At 41.9% G+C, this 14,266-nt stretch overlaps 1 protein-coding gene across 1 annotated transcript in view; it reads right to left on the bottom strand.

Moving 5' to 3' along the window:
• Positions 1-14,266, bottom strand: part of LOC124157062 (sterile alpha motif domain-containing protein 1-like) — a 69,764-nt gene that overhangs the window by 28,319 nt on the left and 27,179 nt on the right. Inside the window, exon 2 of the mRNA XM_046531534.1 lies at positions 12,092-12,762. Coding sequence (XP_046387490.1) covers positions 12,092-12,762 — 671 coding nt within the window. The remainder of the gene's footprint in view (positions 1-12,091; positions 12,763-14,266) is intronic.

Here is a 14,266-nt window from a genome sequence, read left to right as displayed (position 1 = left end):
GACACCCCTGCGCAAGACGAATCCTATCTTCTTCTGGGGCCCGCCACAAATATTTCTCACGAAGTGGAATGGAAAAGAGAAAATAGCGAATCTGGGAGTGTGAACTGTGAGTGCAGGGAGAAAAGGGAACAAAATGGTGGAAAAGGTAAGTGTGTGACGGTGACAGTATGCGTGTGGAAGTGCCGCGGGAGCGTCTGCGAAGGGATGGGTACTTATTGGAGTGGGCTGATCGAAGGAGAGGAGAGAGAGAGAGAGAGAGAGAGAGCGCGAGTAAGGTGCCAAAGAGAGAGAGAGAGGCTGGAGTGAATGATCTGCAAGGGATGGCGAAACGACCTCAAAGGACCCAGTGAGCCGTGGAAACGAGGAATCACGGGAGTTGAAAAAAAAGAGAAGGGGGAGGTTATTCAGCGAGAAGAGGAGAGGAGAGTCCTTCGATGAGCTGACTTGAGAGGAGACGGAGGGGAGGGGGGAGCCCACGAGTGGAGGGGAAGGTGAAGAGGTGGGGGGTAGAGTGACGTCACTCGGGAAAAAGGCGATATCACTATGGCGGACGCTCATGGTAAAGGAAAAGGCTCTCATTTGACTCCATACACTTACGATCTTACAATTGGCAGTAATGGTAGTGGACTAGTGGCACAAAACAAGTCCCAAGTATTGAGGTACAAAATGTCCTTCTAAAAATACATGTCTAAAAAATATTCGAAAGTCCAAAACTAAATTGTATTACGTTTGCGTACCGAATATTAAAGACGAGATACAAGAAAAATAATATTAAACTATTTTTCTCGGGTCGTTCTCGAGGTGACGGTGTTATATCCCTACAGAACCTGTCCTTAAACCTACAAGGAGGTATGTGGAAAAGAGTAATATGTCATGTGTCAGGATGTCATGGTGACGGAATATGATAACAATTTTATCCAATTGTCTAGTGTAGTCTGGCCTAAAATTGTATATTTATATCGACTACTGTGAAGAAAAAGATTACGAAAATGTCATTTTAACACAAAAATTAATTCCGTGATGCCAGGATGGAACTAAAAGCGTAAACTCATCATAATACTAACCTCAACGGTGTTTGAAATTTAGTTATTGGTACGATAACAATTATTTACGAATGAAATCACTATTTTCGCGAATATTAGGCATGATTGGACACGGTGGAAAATAAGTTAATTTAGCAATATATTCAACCTTCAATCACCATACTTCACCTTCTAATTAGGAACTATTACGGCAAAACATTTCGTTTATAACATTTATATTTTGAGCAAAATATTTTTTTTGCACAAAAAGTTGTAATTAAGTGCGTATTTGTATTGAATCACAGTTTCGGCGAATCCCCCTTAACGTGGAGGAGTGACCCTCACGGAGTTCTTGGCGGAAGTGTTGTATGGTTGGCCTATGGAGAGGAGAGCGGAGTGGGGGTTGGTTTGAGGGGGTCAAGAGGGCACAGAATGAAACGATTGGGGTGGAAAGTCGAGAGAGAGAGAGGGGGGGGGGGGTGTGCGTGGAAGGCGAGGGCATTATTGGGAGGAGGAGGAGAGTATCCCTTAACGCGCTCAAGGGAGGAGTGGCCTTAGCGACGCAATTGGAAGGTGGCAGGGGTGGGGGTGGATAGAGTCGAGAGCTAACAGTTGACTGTCGAAAATAGTACGTGAAAAAAAAGAACGCGCAAACGATTGGAGGACGTCCTTTTTCTTCCCCGTCTTTTTTTTTTCAAAGGAGATTATTTTATTCTGCTGCAACATCTGGCGGGTGGCTTACTCTTCATCCCCGCATTCGAGACTGCATGTATAATGTTATATAATACGCGTCGCTTTCCAGTCTTCAAAAACCAAATTCGCGACGATCCTTGAAGTCGGTGGCGTCATCCGCCGTATGTCAGCGGAAGCCAATATGTCGCGGGAGCCTAGCACACCTTAGTCGCGCGGAGGATGGAACGCGCGTCGCGTAGCTTTTTTTTAGGGGAAGAGTGAATACGCCGATCTCGAAACTTGGTAGAGAGGATGGGACCACAAAAATGTTGGGTTACCTAGTAAAAAAATTAATAAAGACCAGCAGGAGGATAGAAAAAGATAAGAGGGAGTGAGGAGAGCAATAAACCTTCGCCAAAGGAGAGATTCTGTGGAGACCACCGCGGCGAAAAATGGCTACCAAGGCAAACAAAAGTGACAGCCAAAAATCTACAAAAACACCATTAAAATTTTAAGTGATTTCAATGAGGCAAATTCGATACTTATGGGAATGCTGCAGAAGTTCATTCAAATGTCACTCAACAGAAACGTCTTAATAATAAATGGATGTGGGTAGTGTGTCCTTTTCTTACCATTTACTGTTCTTTACAATGATGACTGAAATATTTTTAACGTTAGTATATAAATATGTATATTATAGGAAATTTAAATATTTATGGAGAAAGTGTATCCATAAAAAATGCTTGCACTTAGCAACGATCCCTTTAATTTGAATTCTTCTTTAATAGTTACGTGGCAAAAAAGGTCTTGTACCATAAACTACTTCTATGTATCTTCACATATATATATCTTCATAAGCTACCATAGTCTACTTCTTTCCTAAAATATTCTTAAATTTATGAAACCCATTGAATGTTAATTAAACATTCAGTGGCGAATTTCTTACATCGAATACTTCTCAGAGCTCTGAATGAAACACGACGCCGCTAAGGTAATCTCCCTTTCACGTGCCGTAGAAATGGTGCAAGGAAAATATTCAAATTAGTTTTGAACACTGAAAGGAGAAATAACCAGCGCGCTGCAAACGTCGAGCTGCGCAAATGGCGCTGCGATGCAAGGCGCGAGGGCTGAGGGTGGCAGGTGCGACGGGACGCCAACAGGTCGAGGCCGGGGCTTTAAATATTATTCATAAAGCGAGTGCGATTCCAACCGCCTCGAGGAAACGATCCGAGCTATTTGTTTTTTTAAATCACCGCACGTGCGCGCCCTCGCCCGAACGGAGTCTAAATCAATTCAGCATTGAAACAATACCGAGGTGGAGTTCAAAAGGTGAGATTACGCCCAGGAGCCCTTGCGTAATGTCGAAGAATGTTTGAGCGAGTTACCACGAAGTCATTAGTGAAATGAAGTATGAGCATGTGGGGACTGGAGTGTGAGTTCATTCATCTAAACACCATCAAGGGTGTGAGCAGAAATTTGTTCATTCGGATCTTCGGATATAATGGAAAGAGAACGAAGCGAATCATATTCAAAACTCCACTGAAACAACCTACACCACACCGTTGGAAAGCGACAAATTTTTCATACGGTAAGATCATCCAGGATCATAGCTAAAGGCAAGCCATGGGATTTATGAGATTATTTCCTTGAAAAGAAGTTGTATTTTAGTTACATATCTTATACCAATAATGTATAATTTTTCGTGGGTTTAAAGGAAATTTGTTGAATACTTTCGTTTCAATTCAGTACTGATTTTGCTAAAAGACTTTTGCGCTTTTTGCTTCTAGAGGGGGGTAGCTGCCCCCACCCCTGCCCCTTAGCTGGTTACGCCCATGCCCTGGTATCAATATGTTGTGTTATCATCAGGCAATTTTACAGAGATTTGAAGGATAATCAAGGCAATGGCCTGATGATCCTCCAAATTTTAAAACCCCCCAAACGAGAGAATCCTAAGGGTCTCGTCCCGCCGTGATCACACAATACAAACACTTTGCCCTTGAGGTAATTTCAGGAACTCTATTGAAAACAGGATGTCGCTTTTGCCCAGGCTGCTCCGCTTTGTTCCCTGTTTTCTGGTGAGTGACATATTTAGAGGCCAAGCAGACGGACAGTCACATCGAGTGACATCTCGAAGGAAACCAAACAAATTGACTGATTCCTATCCAGAAAATGTTTAACATCCCAAATAATTTTTGGAATATCATCTATTTTTGCACTCTGCTTTGTGCACTATGTGCACTCCATAATTATATAGTGACTCAAATCTATATTTTCCAACAAATTATGTCGAGAGTAAATTCTCCACAGTTCATTTCGCTGGGCCGGAAATGGGAAATAATTTCGGGGGGAGTTTGAGGCGAAGGGTATACTAAAAAAAAAGGATGAGTCAGGATATGAGTGAGAAAGTAGTTAGACGGGAAGAGATGAATAGTAGATGAGGAGAGCCCACCTTGCCTTACTGAGTAATTCTTTCTGCTTCTTCCATCGTTGGCAATTCGGCCTCCTAGATCACTAAACTCTTTCTCCTCCTCAAGTTTTGCTCTTTTTTTCTAGTTTAGTGTGTGTCCTAGCCTCATCTCTCTTACTGCGTACTGATATCATAGCTTTTTTATAAGCTCAATAAAAAACGGATAGTATGCAGCAGAAGAGAAGTCAAGACTAACATAGGGAAGCAAAAACTGATAGAGATGGATGAATTCGTTATTTGGGAAGCAAGATAACAAGTGACGGGAGAAACAAGAAAGAAATTATCAGCAGAATAGCCCAGGCGAAGAGAGCATTCCACCAAAAGAGAGACCTGCTTACAGCGGGAAACTTAAATGTGGAAGTTAAGAAACAATTTATAAGAACCTACATTTGGAGTATGCTCCTATACGGAAGTGAGGTATGGACAATGACCACAGCGGAGAAAGCAAGGATAGAGGCCTTCGAAATGTGGTGCTACAGAAGAATGATGAAGATCAAATGGATCGACCGAGTTAGTAACGAGGAAGTCCTAAGAAGAGTAGGAGAGAAGAGAAGCCTCATGAAAACCTTAACAAGAAGACGGAACAACCTTACAGGCCACATCTTGAGACATGATGGCCTGATGAAGACAATCGTCGAGGGACAAGTGGAAGACAAGAACGGAAAAGGAAGATCTCGAACAAAATATATGGAACAGGTAAAGAAGGATGTGAAAGAGAAGAAATATGTAGGTATGAAAAGATTATCTGATAGGAGAACTGAGTGGAGAGCAGCGTCAAACCAATGCTAGGATTGTTGACCAGTGATGATGATGGTGAGTCAGGATATGAGGAAGAGATGAGGTAAACCGGTAAAAAAATGAAGGGTTATGCCGTGGGAGGTGTTGGTTCGGGAGAGGACGGGAGAGAGGTTTTACGCAGACAGACGGCACCCACCCCCACATCCCTCGCCCGCCCTATCTCACCCCGGCAAACACACACCCCGCCACGCCGCTCTTACCCAGACGCCGCTGAATCCCCACCACCGCAGCCGGGAAATGCCCCCGACACCTCTCTCCCCCCTCCACGCCCCCGCAATCCGACCAGCCAGTCTCTCTCCCACCGCCCCAACAAACCCTCCGATCCGAGACCCAGCCCAACAAAAACTCGCAGACACACACCGGGAGGGCTAAAGCACGCAGCCGAATAAAAAAAACAAACGTGTATAAAAGAGGAGAAAGCAAAGCAATCAATCCGTTCGTCGACTACGGGATTCCTCTCCGGAACACGTTCGGCCTTTTCCTCTCCTTTGTCCGCAAAAATATGAAGTGGGTGATATTTAAATAATCCAAATTTTAAAAAAGGGCAAATGCAATTTGATTCCCCGTGTCATTCCTTTCCCTTTCCGTTTCATTCTCATGCATTCATGCCAATTTCCTCTTTCCAAAAAACGGAGATAAAAACGGAGAAAAGAAAGATAAAGTTAAAAAAAACACAATCTTTAAGATAACTTTCCATGCCTTTTTAGTTTTTCGGATTTAACGATTTCATTTGTATCATACCTAATATAATCGTGTATCTAATTAAATAAAAAAATGATGAATTTTTCTTAATAAAAATCAAAGAAAGATATAATAGCAAAGGTTAAAATAAAATTAATAGCGGTAAAAATTTAAATAAATTTGTTAAAAAAAATATACTGTGAAAATTTCAAAATCTCATTTTAGATGTTCAATTTTAAGTTTCTGCAAACAACACAAACAAATGCGCCAAAAAAGTACATTTCTAAACTAGCTGGTTGGAGAGATAAAATTAGAATAAAATACAATCATTTAACATCGCTAATTCGGAAAATATTCTTCAAATGATTGAGAATGTAAAGTACCGCATATTGTTGACGGAAATGAGATGAAATTAATTTTGCGGTTAATTTTCTTAGTCTTTTCTTTCCTTTCCATTACGTTCTTACGCCTCTATCTCTTTCCTAACGATAAAACGAATTGAAACAAAGTAAAAATGATAAAGCAATCTATTTCCTCGTAGCTCAACCGGAAGTACTCGGTGAATGTTCCAGTATGTTTTGAGGAGAACTGATTGTTGACGAAAATTAATTTAAATGATGCGTGCAGACGGTACAACTGAATCGTTCGTTACGAAGAGACAATTCATCCGACCTCGGCGTCATCCAAAACGATCACACACACAAGTCTCGTATACCAAGTTGAAAACAGCAAAAACTCCACAGTGCGCGCAATTATTTTGTTTTCGAGTGTTACGCGTGTTTTCACCTGTATAATATCTATCAATTCTTTATGAATCCGTACAATGGCTTAAAAAAACATATATTGTAAAAAAAGAATGAAGCCCATCCAGATTCAATTAAAGAGTGAACTTAATATAATTATTTGAATATTAAATTCAATTCTTTTGTTTTCGACTATCAAGTCTTTTATTTTTATTATATCAGCAAGGCATCATTTAAGCTCCAGCATCATACTGTGATAAATAATGCCTTGACGAACGATTACAAACAAAAATCAGGAAACCGATCCAAAACCCCATTCACCTTCTGCAAAGTCTATTGAAACTCACGCCACTGGCTGAAATCAGGAGGAACAGACGAATCACAGACGCACCAACGCCATCATGACGAGGGTCCAATCGATTACCCCTATCATTATCTCGCCTCACCGTCTCGGATGCGACTGGATAAAAACAATCGACGATCGCTTTTCCTTTTTTGTTTCAGACTCGCCACCACATTGGCTCTCGGACGATCTCTCAAGCCTTTGGTCCAAAAAAAAAAAAAAATGGAGGGCACTAAGGGAGAGAAAAAAATATTTTCCTCGTCTCGCTGACCGAGAGAGAATATAAAGGGGGGATCGGGGTGTGAAAAAAGAGGGCTAGTGTAGAGAAAAAAAGGGAAAAAAATTGGAGGAGAATGGAGGAACTCCCGCTGACGTCAAAGTGGCTGACGTGGCGGTCCCTAGCCGAGTAAGGGCCTGTGTGTGTGAGTGCCCTTTTGCAAGGCACCTGCCACTTTTAGCAAGGCCCGCTCTTCCGGCCAGCCAATGCGGTGGATGCTGTCGTAGCCATGGGTGATGAGAATACGCGCAGCCACACAAACACGCATAATCTCGCAAGTTGGACTATTTCGGCCATTTATAAACAAAAATTATACGGCTCACTTAAATATTGAAGGTGGACATCAAAGGAAAGAGCTTCGATGAGAATTGCAAACCATGTCTACCAATAGCCGCTGATAAAAGTAGGACTTTCTTTTGTTTTGAGCAAGAAGACTTTGGCAAAAAAAAAGAGGAGCACTACTCAAAAAAGTCATAATAACGGCATAGATCAAGATAATTATTAAAGAGTATGTTTTTAATCTACTGTTTATGGTCGATGCGGACTCTTTCCGATTCCATTTGTCTGTTATGATTAACTCTTCATTGACTGACCTGGAAATCGAAAGATCGCGTACTATAGCTGGACCAGCAACAATCGCTGTTCATTCAACATTCGTTGGGCATTTGATTCTCTATAGGGATCCAAATCATGAAATTGGATTATTTTTGGGAAAAGTGTACTTGTGCCTTGTTAAAATTAAATACCACTTTTTCATTCCTTTGACAAAAAATTATACGGAACAAACTAATCTTAACTGATAACAATACTTGGTTATTCTAAAAAAATATCTCATAAAAATTTTCGGAAATTGGGCCACAAAATATTTAATTCTTGCGTCATTGCATTTTGATAGTCGGCAGGTCATCGAAAAAATTGAACTTTGGTTCGATTAAAATAAGGGTCCACGCTTGACTCCTGCATGGATGGTAACCACCCTGGACTCAAGAAAAGGGATTGACCATACTGCTCCACGAGTGAAGCTAAGAATTTGCGCTGTTGGCTATCTTCAGCTGACCATCGGCCACTGCGTGCCATTTTAAATGTATTAAAAATCATTCAGTCCCAAAAATTTGTCACATCTTTATACCATTAGAATTGACCCTTATTTGAATTAAAATACATGCGAGTTCTAAACTACCGTCTAGGCACTTAAAATACTGAAACCTTACGTTCGAAATTTGCGTATTTTCCAAATTAAAAACGCATGTTAGTCGGCCATATTGGGAGGTCCCGGTGGCCTAGCTTCAGCTGACACCGCACAGCGATCACCATTCCATTGTAATGAGTTCACTCAGTTGCCATCGTATTATCGATGGTTGCAATCATCAACAATGGTCGCGATCAATCGAAACCATGCTAACATGGCCACAGACGCATGAGGAAGGGCATAAACACACACGCGTACGTCCTCTTCTAAAGGAGGCGGAAAAATAGTGCCCTTCGGCTCTTTAAGCATGGCGAGGTGGAGTGGAGAGGAGGGAGTTTTAAGAGTATCAGCAGCACCCTGGTGGGAAGGGCCGAACGGAAAAACAAAAGGCAGGACGCCAAGGGGGAGAGGTTTTCGGACGCAGTGGGACGCAAAAACAAAAGGCGAATCGAAGAGTATGAAAAAAGAAGAGGATCGAGAGGCGAATGGATGCGCGAATTTCGCCCCTCCACGGTGACCGGCTGGCGTCGGCCAATCGGAACAGAGCCATGCGGACCTCCGAGTAGCGGCTAAAATAAAATGGTGACTCGAAATAGAAAAACAAAAGATTCAAGACAACATATGGCACAGGAACTAATCACTGATATCATGTAATCAAGTATATGACAGGGATATATACAGGGATCATGCTAATAAAGCTACTAAAGTGTAGCGTCTGGTTCTGAGGATTTGGGCAAAAAATATATTCGCACTTGGGGAAGAGGATGGGAATCCAGGGAGATGGAGGATCATTCGGTGAGAAACAATCACGTGATATAGGTAATAAACCTATTTCTCTTTTAGTTATTAAAAATATTATTTGACCTTTTAGACTGTGGAATGATGGAAATAAGCACGGAGAAAGTTTTATGACGTGTCGTGGTAGCAAAACAGATGACTACGCCTCAGTATATGAAGATTCACCGAAGAGAAAAGTTACAAAAAAGTAAATAAGCCATTATTATAAGGGTGACAAGTGTACTTTTACGCAGTTGGCGAAATTATTTGGCGCAAAAATAGCAAAAAAATTGCCAATTAAATTATTATTGTGCAGCTAAAATCAAACCCAGAGGGAATATTGCACATATTTAACTGCATCACCTGAACATGAAAATAGCAACAGAGAAAGTCCTTTCACAAAGCTGAAAATATTCCATTAGAAACGAAACGCTACCCTATCAAATATTATGCTACCGAAATAAATAATTTTCTTAAAAACAAATGCAAAATTGAGCTAAACAAATACCGCTCCCTTCCTATTAATTCGCAGCGTACTAATTCAAATGAAATATCATCGGTGCAAATAGCCGGATGATATTTAAATATCTACATTTTCTTTCCATTACATCTACCTACCATATCCCATTGTTTGCCCGGGGATCGATGGAATATTTCCGGTAGAAAGCCACTTGCAATATCCGCTTCCTCGAAAATACTCGCCGCCAATCGCAAATACACAATGTGTGCGGCGGAAGGGTGAAATTTTCACCAGCGACCAGCGTGTTGCCAGCGCAACCTCCGTCCACCACCCCACATACACAATTCAATTTCTCGCAAACCCTCGCCCAGGGTACTCTCCAACGAACGGACCTCATAGCACCTCCTCCTTTAGACAGACAGAGAATTGAGGCGATCGCGGAAAGAAGAAAGGCGAGAAGATCGAGCGTATCATTTGAGTAAATTAAATTATGCAGTGAATCTGAACTGAACTTCTTAAAAAAACATCATTTAACGTTCTAATTTATATGCATTCTCCAGATTAAATTATGTACTAATCAAGATAAGCGTAGTAAATAAGCTAAGAGGAAAGTATTTTATTGCCAATAAAAGAAAACTATTAAGCGAGTGAAATATTTTAAATGACGTTTGAATACCTCAAACAATGAAAAAAATTAATAAAGAAAATTTAGCGTGAAATGTTTTCGCAGTATGATTTTTCGCATCTCGAACTCAACGCGACATCATTGGAAGCATTTCCAATACACTGCTTTACTTTGAAAAGGGAATTGGCGCTCGGGTAATAAATTTGTTACAGCACTAACAGATAACATAGGCCTACGTTTGATTTTTAAAAATGTTTCTCACTTGTGAAATAGGTCATTATTCTGCTATGATTTCACTTTAACCATTCGATAGTAGATTAAGAAGATGATATATGCATCATTTAATTTAAATCTTTAATCGGGAATAAAAATCGCTGAAGCTATCTTACGAAGAGTCCTGCTGAGGTAAGCTCTTTCTAAATGAAGGGATGAGGTAGAAAAACCGTTTGGGGGAGGAGAGTGGTCGGGGAGAGGAAGAGAAGGGGAGATAGTGCGGAAAAGACGACAAAAAGTGACCGGCGGAGGAGATGGGGATGCAAGCCAATCGGATTTTAATCAGGGGGAGGAATCCATTTCGATCAGAGGATAAAAAAACACCCTTTCCTTCCTTCCTTCCTCAATTGACCCTTAAAGCACCCTCTAGGATAAACCTCACTTTGCAAGTATATGTTGGTACATAAATATAAACTCAAGCGACTTAAGAGAGCATTAAAAAAAAAAACAAAAGAAAAACTTGATGGGAAACGGGAAAGGCAATGACCGCGCTGTCTCTTTTGTTTCGTGGTTTTTCTTCGTTCCGTCGACCTCGCATAACAATGAGACGAGTACTTCTGTTCAAACGACCGTCGGAATTTTAAGAAAAAGGAAACAAAAACACGTTTAGATCCTTTCGAAAAAGTGCTCTTTTTCCAATGGATAAACGGCCCGAGCATCACGGAACGAATTGTAGGAAATTAAATAAAAGTTATAGATAAATAAAATAAGCATTTAACATTAATTATTATGCTTTAATCATACAAAATGGTCGCACGAAATCAAATTAAAGATACAGAATATATGAATAAGCAATAGTCGTAAGTTATAAAATCAACCCAGAGATTCATAAGGCTATGTTTTCACTGTGAAATAGGGTGGTGAAAATAGGTGTGTTCATTTTTGTCTCCAAATGTGTAGGTACCTGATGAAAGAAACATCTAAGAAAGCCCAAGTAAAAATTTGTTACATTTCAATTTTGTCGCTAGAAAACATTGGGCTGCGAAAAATAAGGCATAATGACTGTTCTTGAAAAATCAAAAAGCAAAACACATGGAGTGGAGATGATGAATTATTCGGATTGCCAAGTTGCTTCTTCCTGGAATCCATTTTGACACCCGCCTTTTTGACGATCAGACTTGATGAAAATGTGTGAAATCAATGACTAAAATTTTTCACTTTTTTCACTTGGAGAAGTAAAGTATTTCCAGATTGACGTAGCAAAACTTTCGTAACTATAATCATAAAATTCTTGGGAATATCAAGATTTTATTACCTAATGAGTAGTCGCAATCGCAAACATCTACTATCGATACCTCGTTATCTTAGCTGTCAGCAAAGCCTGATAAAGGACAAATAACCACGTCTGAGATTCAATATCCCGCGATTAAAAGAGATATACCGGTGAGAGAGAGAATAAACTAAATATTTATTTTTTCCCAGTCGATGGTTGAAAAACGTGCCGATAGCAACAAGCCAAACGGCGAAAAGCAATAATTTATTAAGTAGGAATCGGACATAATTTCATCTTCAATCAGAATAGGTATACCATTTATGACTTATACCAAAAAAACCGGTGGAAATGTAAAAAAAATTTGGAAAGAAGGGCGCAATATAATTAGGCCTTATCGGAAAAAGAAAAGTATGATAAAAAAACGTTTCGACGACGAAACCCTGTTCATCTGCCGGAAGGATAAATAAATTTGCCTGGATTGCATCATACGGGAAGAATCTTGCTGAAAAGGGTAACTACATAATGGAAAACAAGAGAGCATCGCCACCCACCTGTTTGAGCGTCGATGACATCTGCCAGGCGACCTTCATCAGCTCCCTGTCGACCGCCGCGTCCCAGCTCCCCTTCCGGTGGTGGTGTTGGACCTTGCGCGGCGGCGCCATCTTGGACTCTCCCTCCCTCCCTCCCGCGGGCGACACCACAGCGGCAAGAGGTGTTGCTGGGTGGGCGCAGACGGCGGCCGCCCCCGCCCCGCGCTTCCTGCCCCCGGACGAAGAAGAACCCCCGCCGGAGGAGGAGCTGCCCCCGCCGCTCCGCCTCCGCTTCTGCCTGTTGGACTGCAGGGACCCGCCGCCGGAGGAGCGCGAGCCGCCCCCGCGGGGGTTGGAGGAGGGAGGCGGGGGCGGCGGCGACGGGGGCCTCGGCGGTGGATGGGCGTCCCCCGGTCGAGAGGCCACGAACACGTCGTCTTCCTCCTCCTCCGGGTCGTCCTCTTCGTCTCCGGGCAGCGGAGGGTCGTCCGCCCCCGCAGAGGTCCTGCTCCGGCCGCCCTCCGAGCTGCTCCCGCCGACCGAACCCGCCCAGTCCTCGTACGAGCACTGAGTGGACGAAGTCGACATCGACCGGCGCGCTCCCGTTGCCGCGACGGCGGGACCGAGAAGCTGACAGTTCGATACCGATCCGCGAGGTGGCTCCTCGTCCGTCTCCGTCGCCACGGTGCGGCCTGGTTTGTTTTTTGTTTTGTTTGGAGGGGGGGGGGGAAGAGGGAGGAGATTGACCATGAGGAACTTTATTTTTTATAAAAAAAAAATAATAGCGTCGGGCGCGCACTTCCACACCTTTTTCAAGCCGCCGACACACAAGCACACTCTACACAAAAATGCACATATTTTTTTCTGAGGAGCACGTGAGAATTTTTTTTGAGTGATTTTACTCGGGGCACGTTGGGAGTCGACAGCCTCTTGGTCTTCGAGGCGTCGATGACGCGGAAGGCACTGGTTTGGAAAAAACGTCACGAATGAGAACACGAGAAGAGACGGGGAAATGGATCCAACTGCAAGCATTACTTGACATATATATTCCAAATGTATTCTTAGAGAGCATTCTTTTTTTATGACAAGTTACTTTTGATTAAGAAAAAAGTTACATTAATTCAAATTCCATATTCAGAAACTTCTGTTTCAAAAAGGGTCACTCAATGAAAGAATCTCAAATTTAACTTAAAAAAGAAAGAACAACCAGGCCCGTTTAGTTAGATTTAATATGAGGGCGGGAAAAACATTGTGCAGCATTTTAATGGCTGCATTAAAACTATTACAACGTGATTTAGAAATAGTGGGTTATGGACACAGCTATTTAAATTTATTGGTTACCTGACACTTTCATGAACATATTCAGGCATACCACCATTTATAACTTTCATACAACTAAATATTAACATGCAATCTAAAAATAACAGAAACAGGTATCGGCCCAAAGCTAATCAAGCAATATAAACGTCAAAATCGGATTGAGATAAGAAATCATTCTTCATAGATTGCCATTGAAAGTCGAAGTAAAATTTTTGTTCCCCTGATTCATAATCCAAAATTACCTTTGAATCGCCGTTACATCATTAGATATTTCGAACGAGGTGAACGAACAAAGTTTAGAATTTTCCGCACAATTTATTGCACTGATTGTTTACGATGTTAAACTTAAAAACATTTTAGATTTAATGATCATCATGAATCAAGAAGGGTGCATCTTATTGGTGGGTTAATAAGATGCTATAACATACAGTCATTTGTGTATAGCATCGGAATCGGTCATTGAGAAAAATCGCTTAGGAAATTACCAAGTTATATTATTCGGCTCCATGTCATAATTCCGCAAAAATAAACACGCTGCCCATCAGGTTTATCGAGCGATATACAATCAACAATGCAGCGTGGCAGATTGAGCTTCCTTCAACCGTCGGCAGAGCAGCGATTTCGATAACGAGCGCTCCCTGCCGATGCACTCTCCAACTAATTCGTCCGCGATTTCGTCGTCGTCACTAACCGCGCAAAAAAAAAGGAGACGAGCGTGACGTCACGCGTCATAGTGACCCCCTTTTCCTTCCTTACCCATCGCAGAAAACCCAGGAGCCAAACCACCCTTCCATATGGGTATGCTGCTTCCTTCTCCCCACGAACCAACTTCCCTTTTGCGGAGGCGAGAGTGAAGCGGAACATCGTTATGTGGAC

The sequence above is a fragment of the Ischnura elegans genome, chromosome 4 (assembly GCF_921293095.1).
Source record: "Ischnura elegans chromosome 4, ioIscEleg1.1, whole genome shotgun sequence".
Classification (NCBI taxonomy): Eukaryota; Metazoa; Arthropoda; class Insecta; order Odonata; family Coenagrionidae; genus Ischnura; species Ischnura elegans.
Note: the sequence above shows the minus strand (reverse complement) of the source record. Positions and strands in the feature narration are given on the sequence as shown.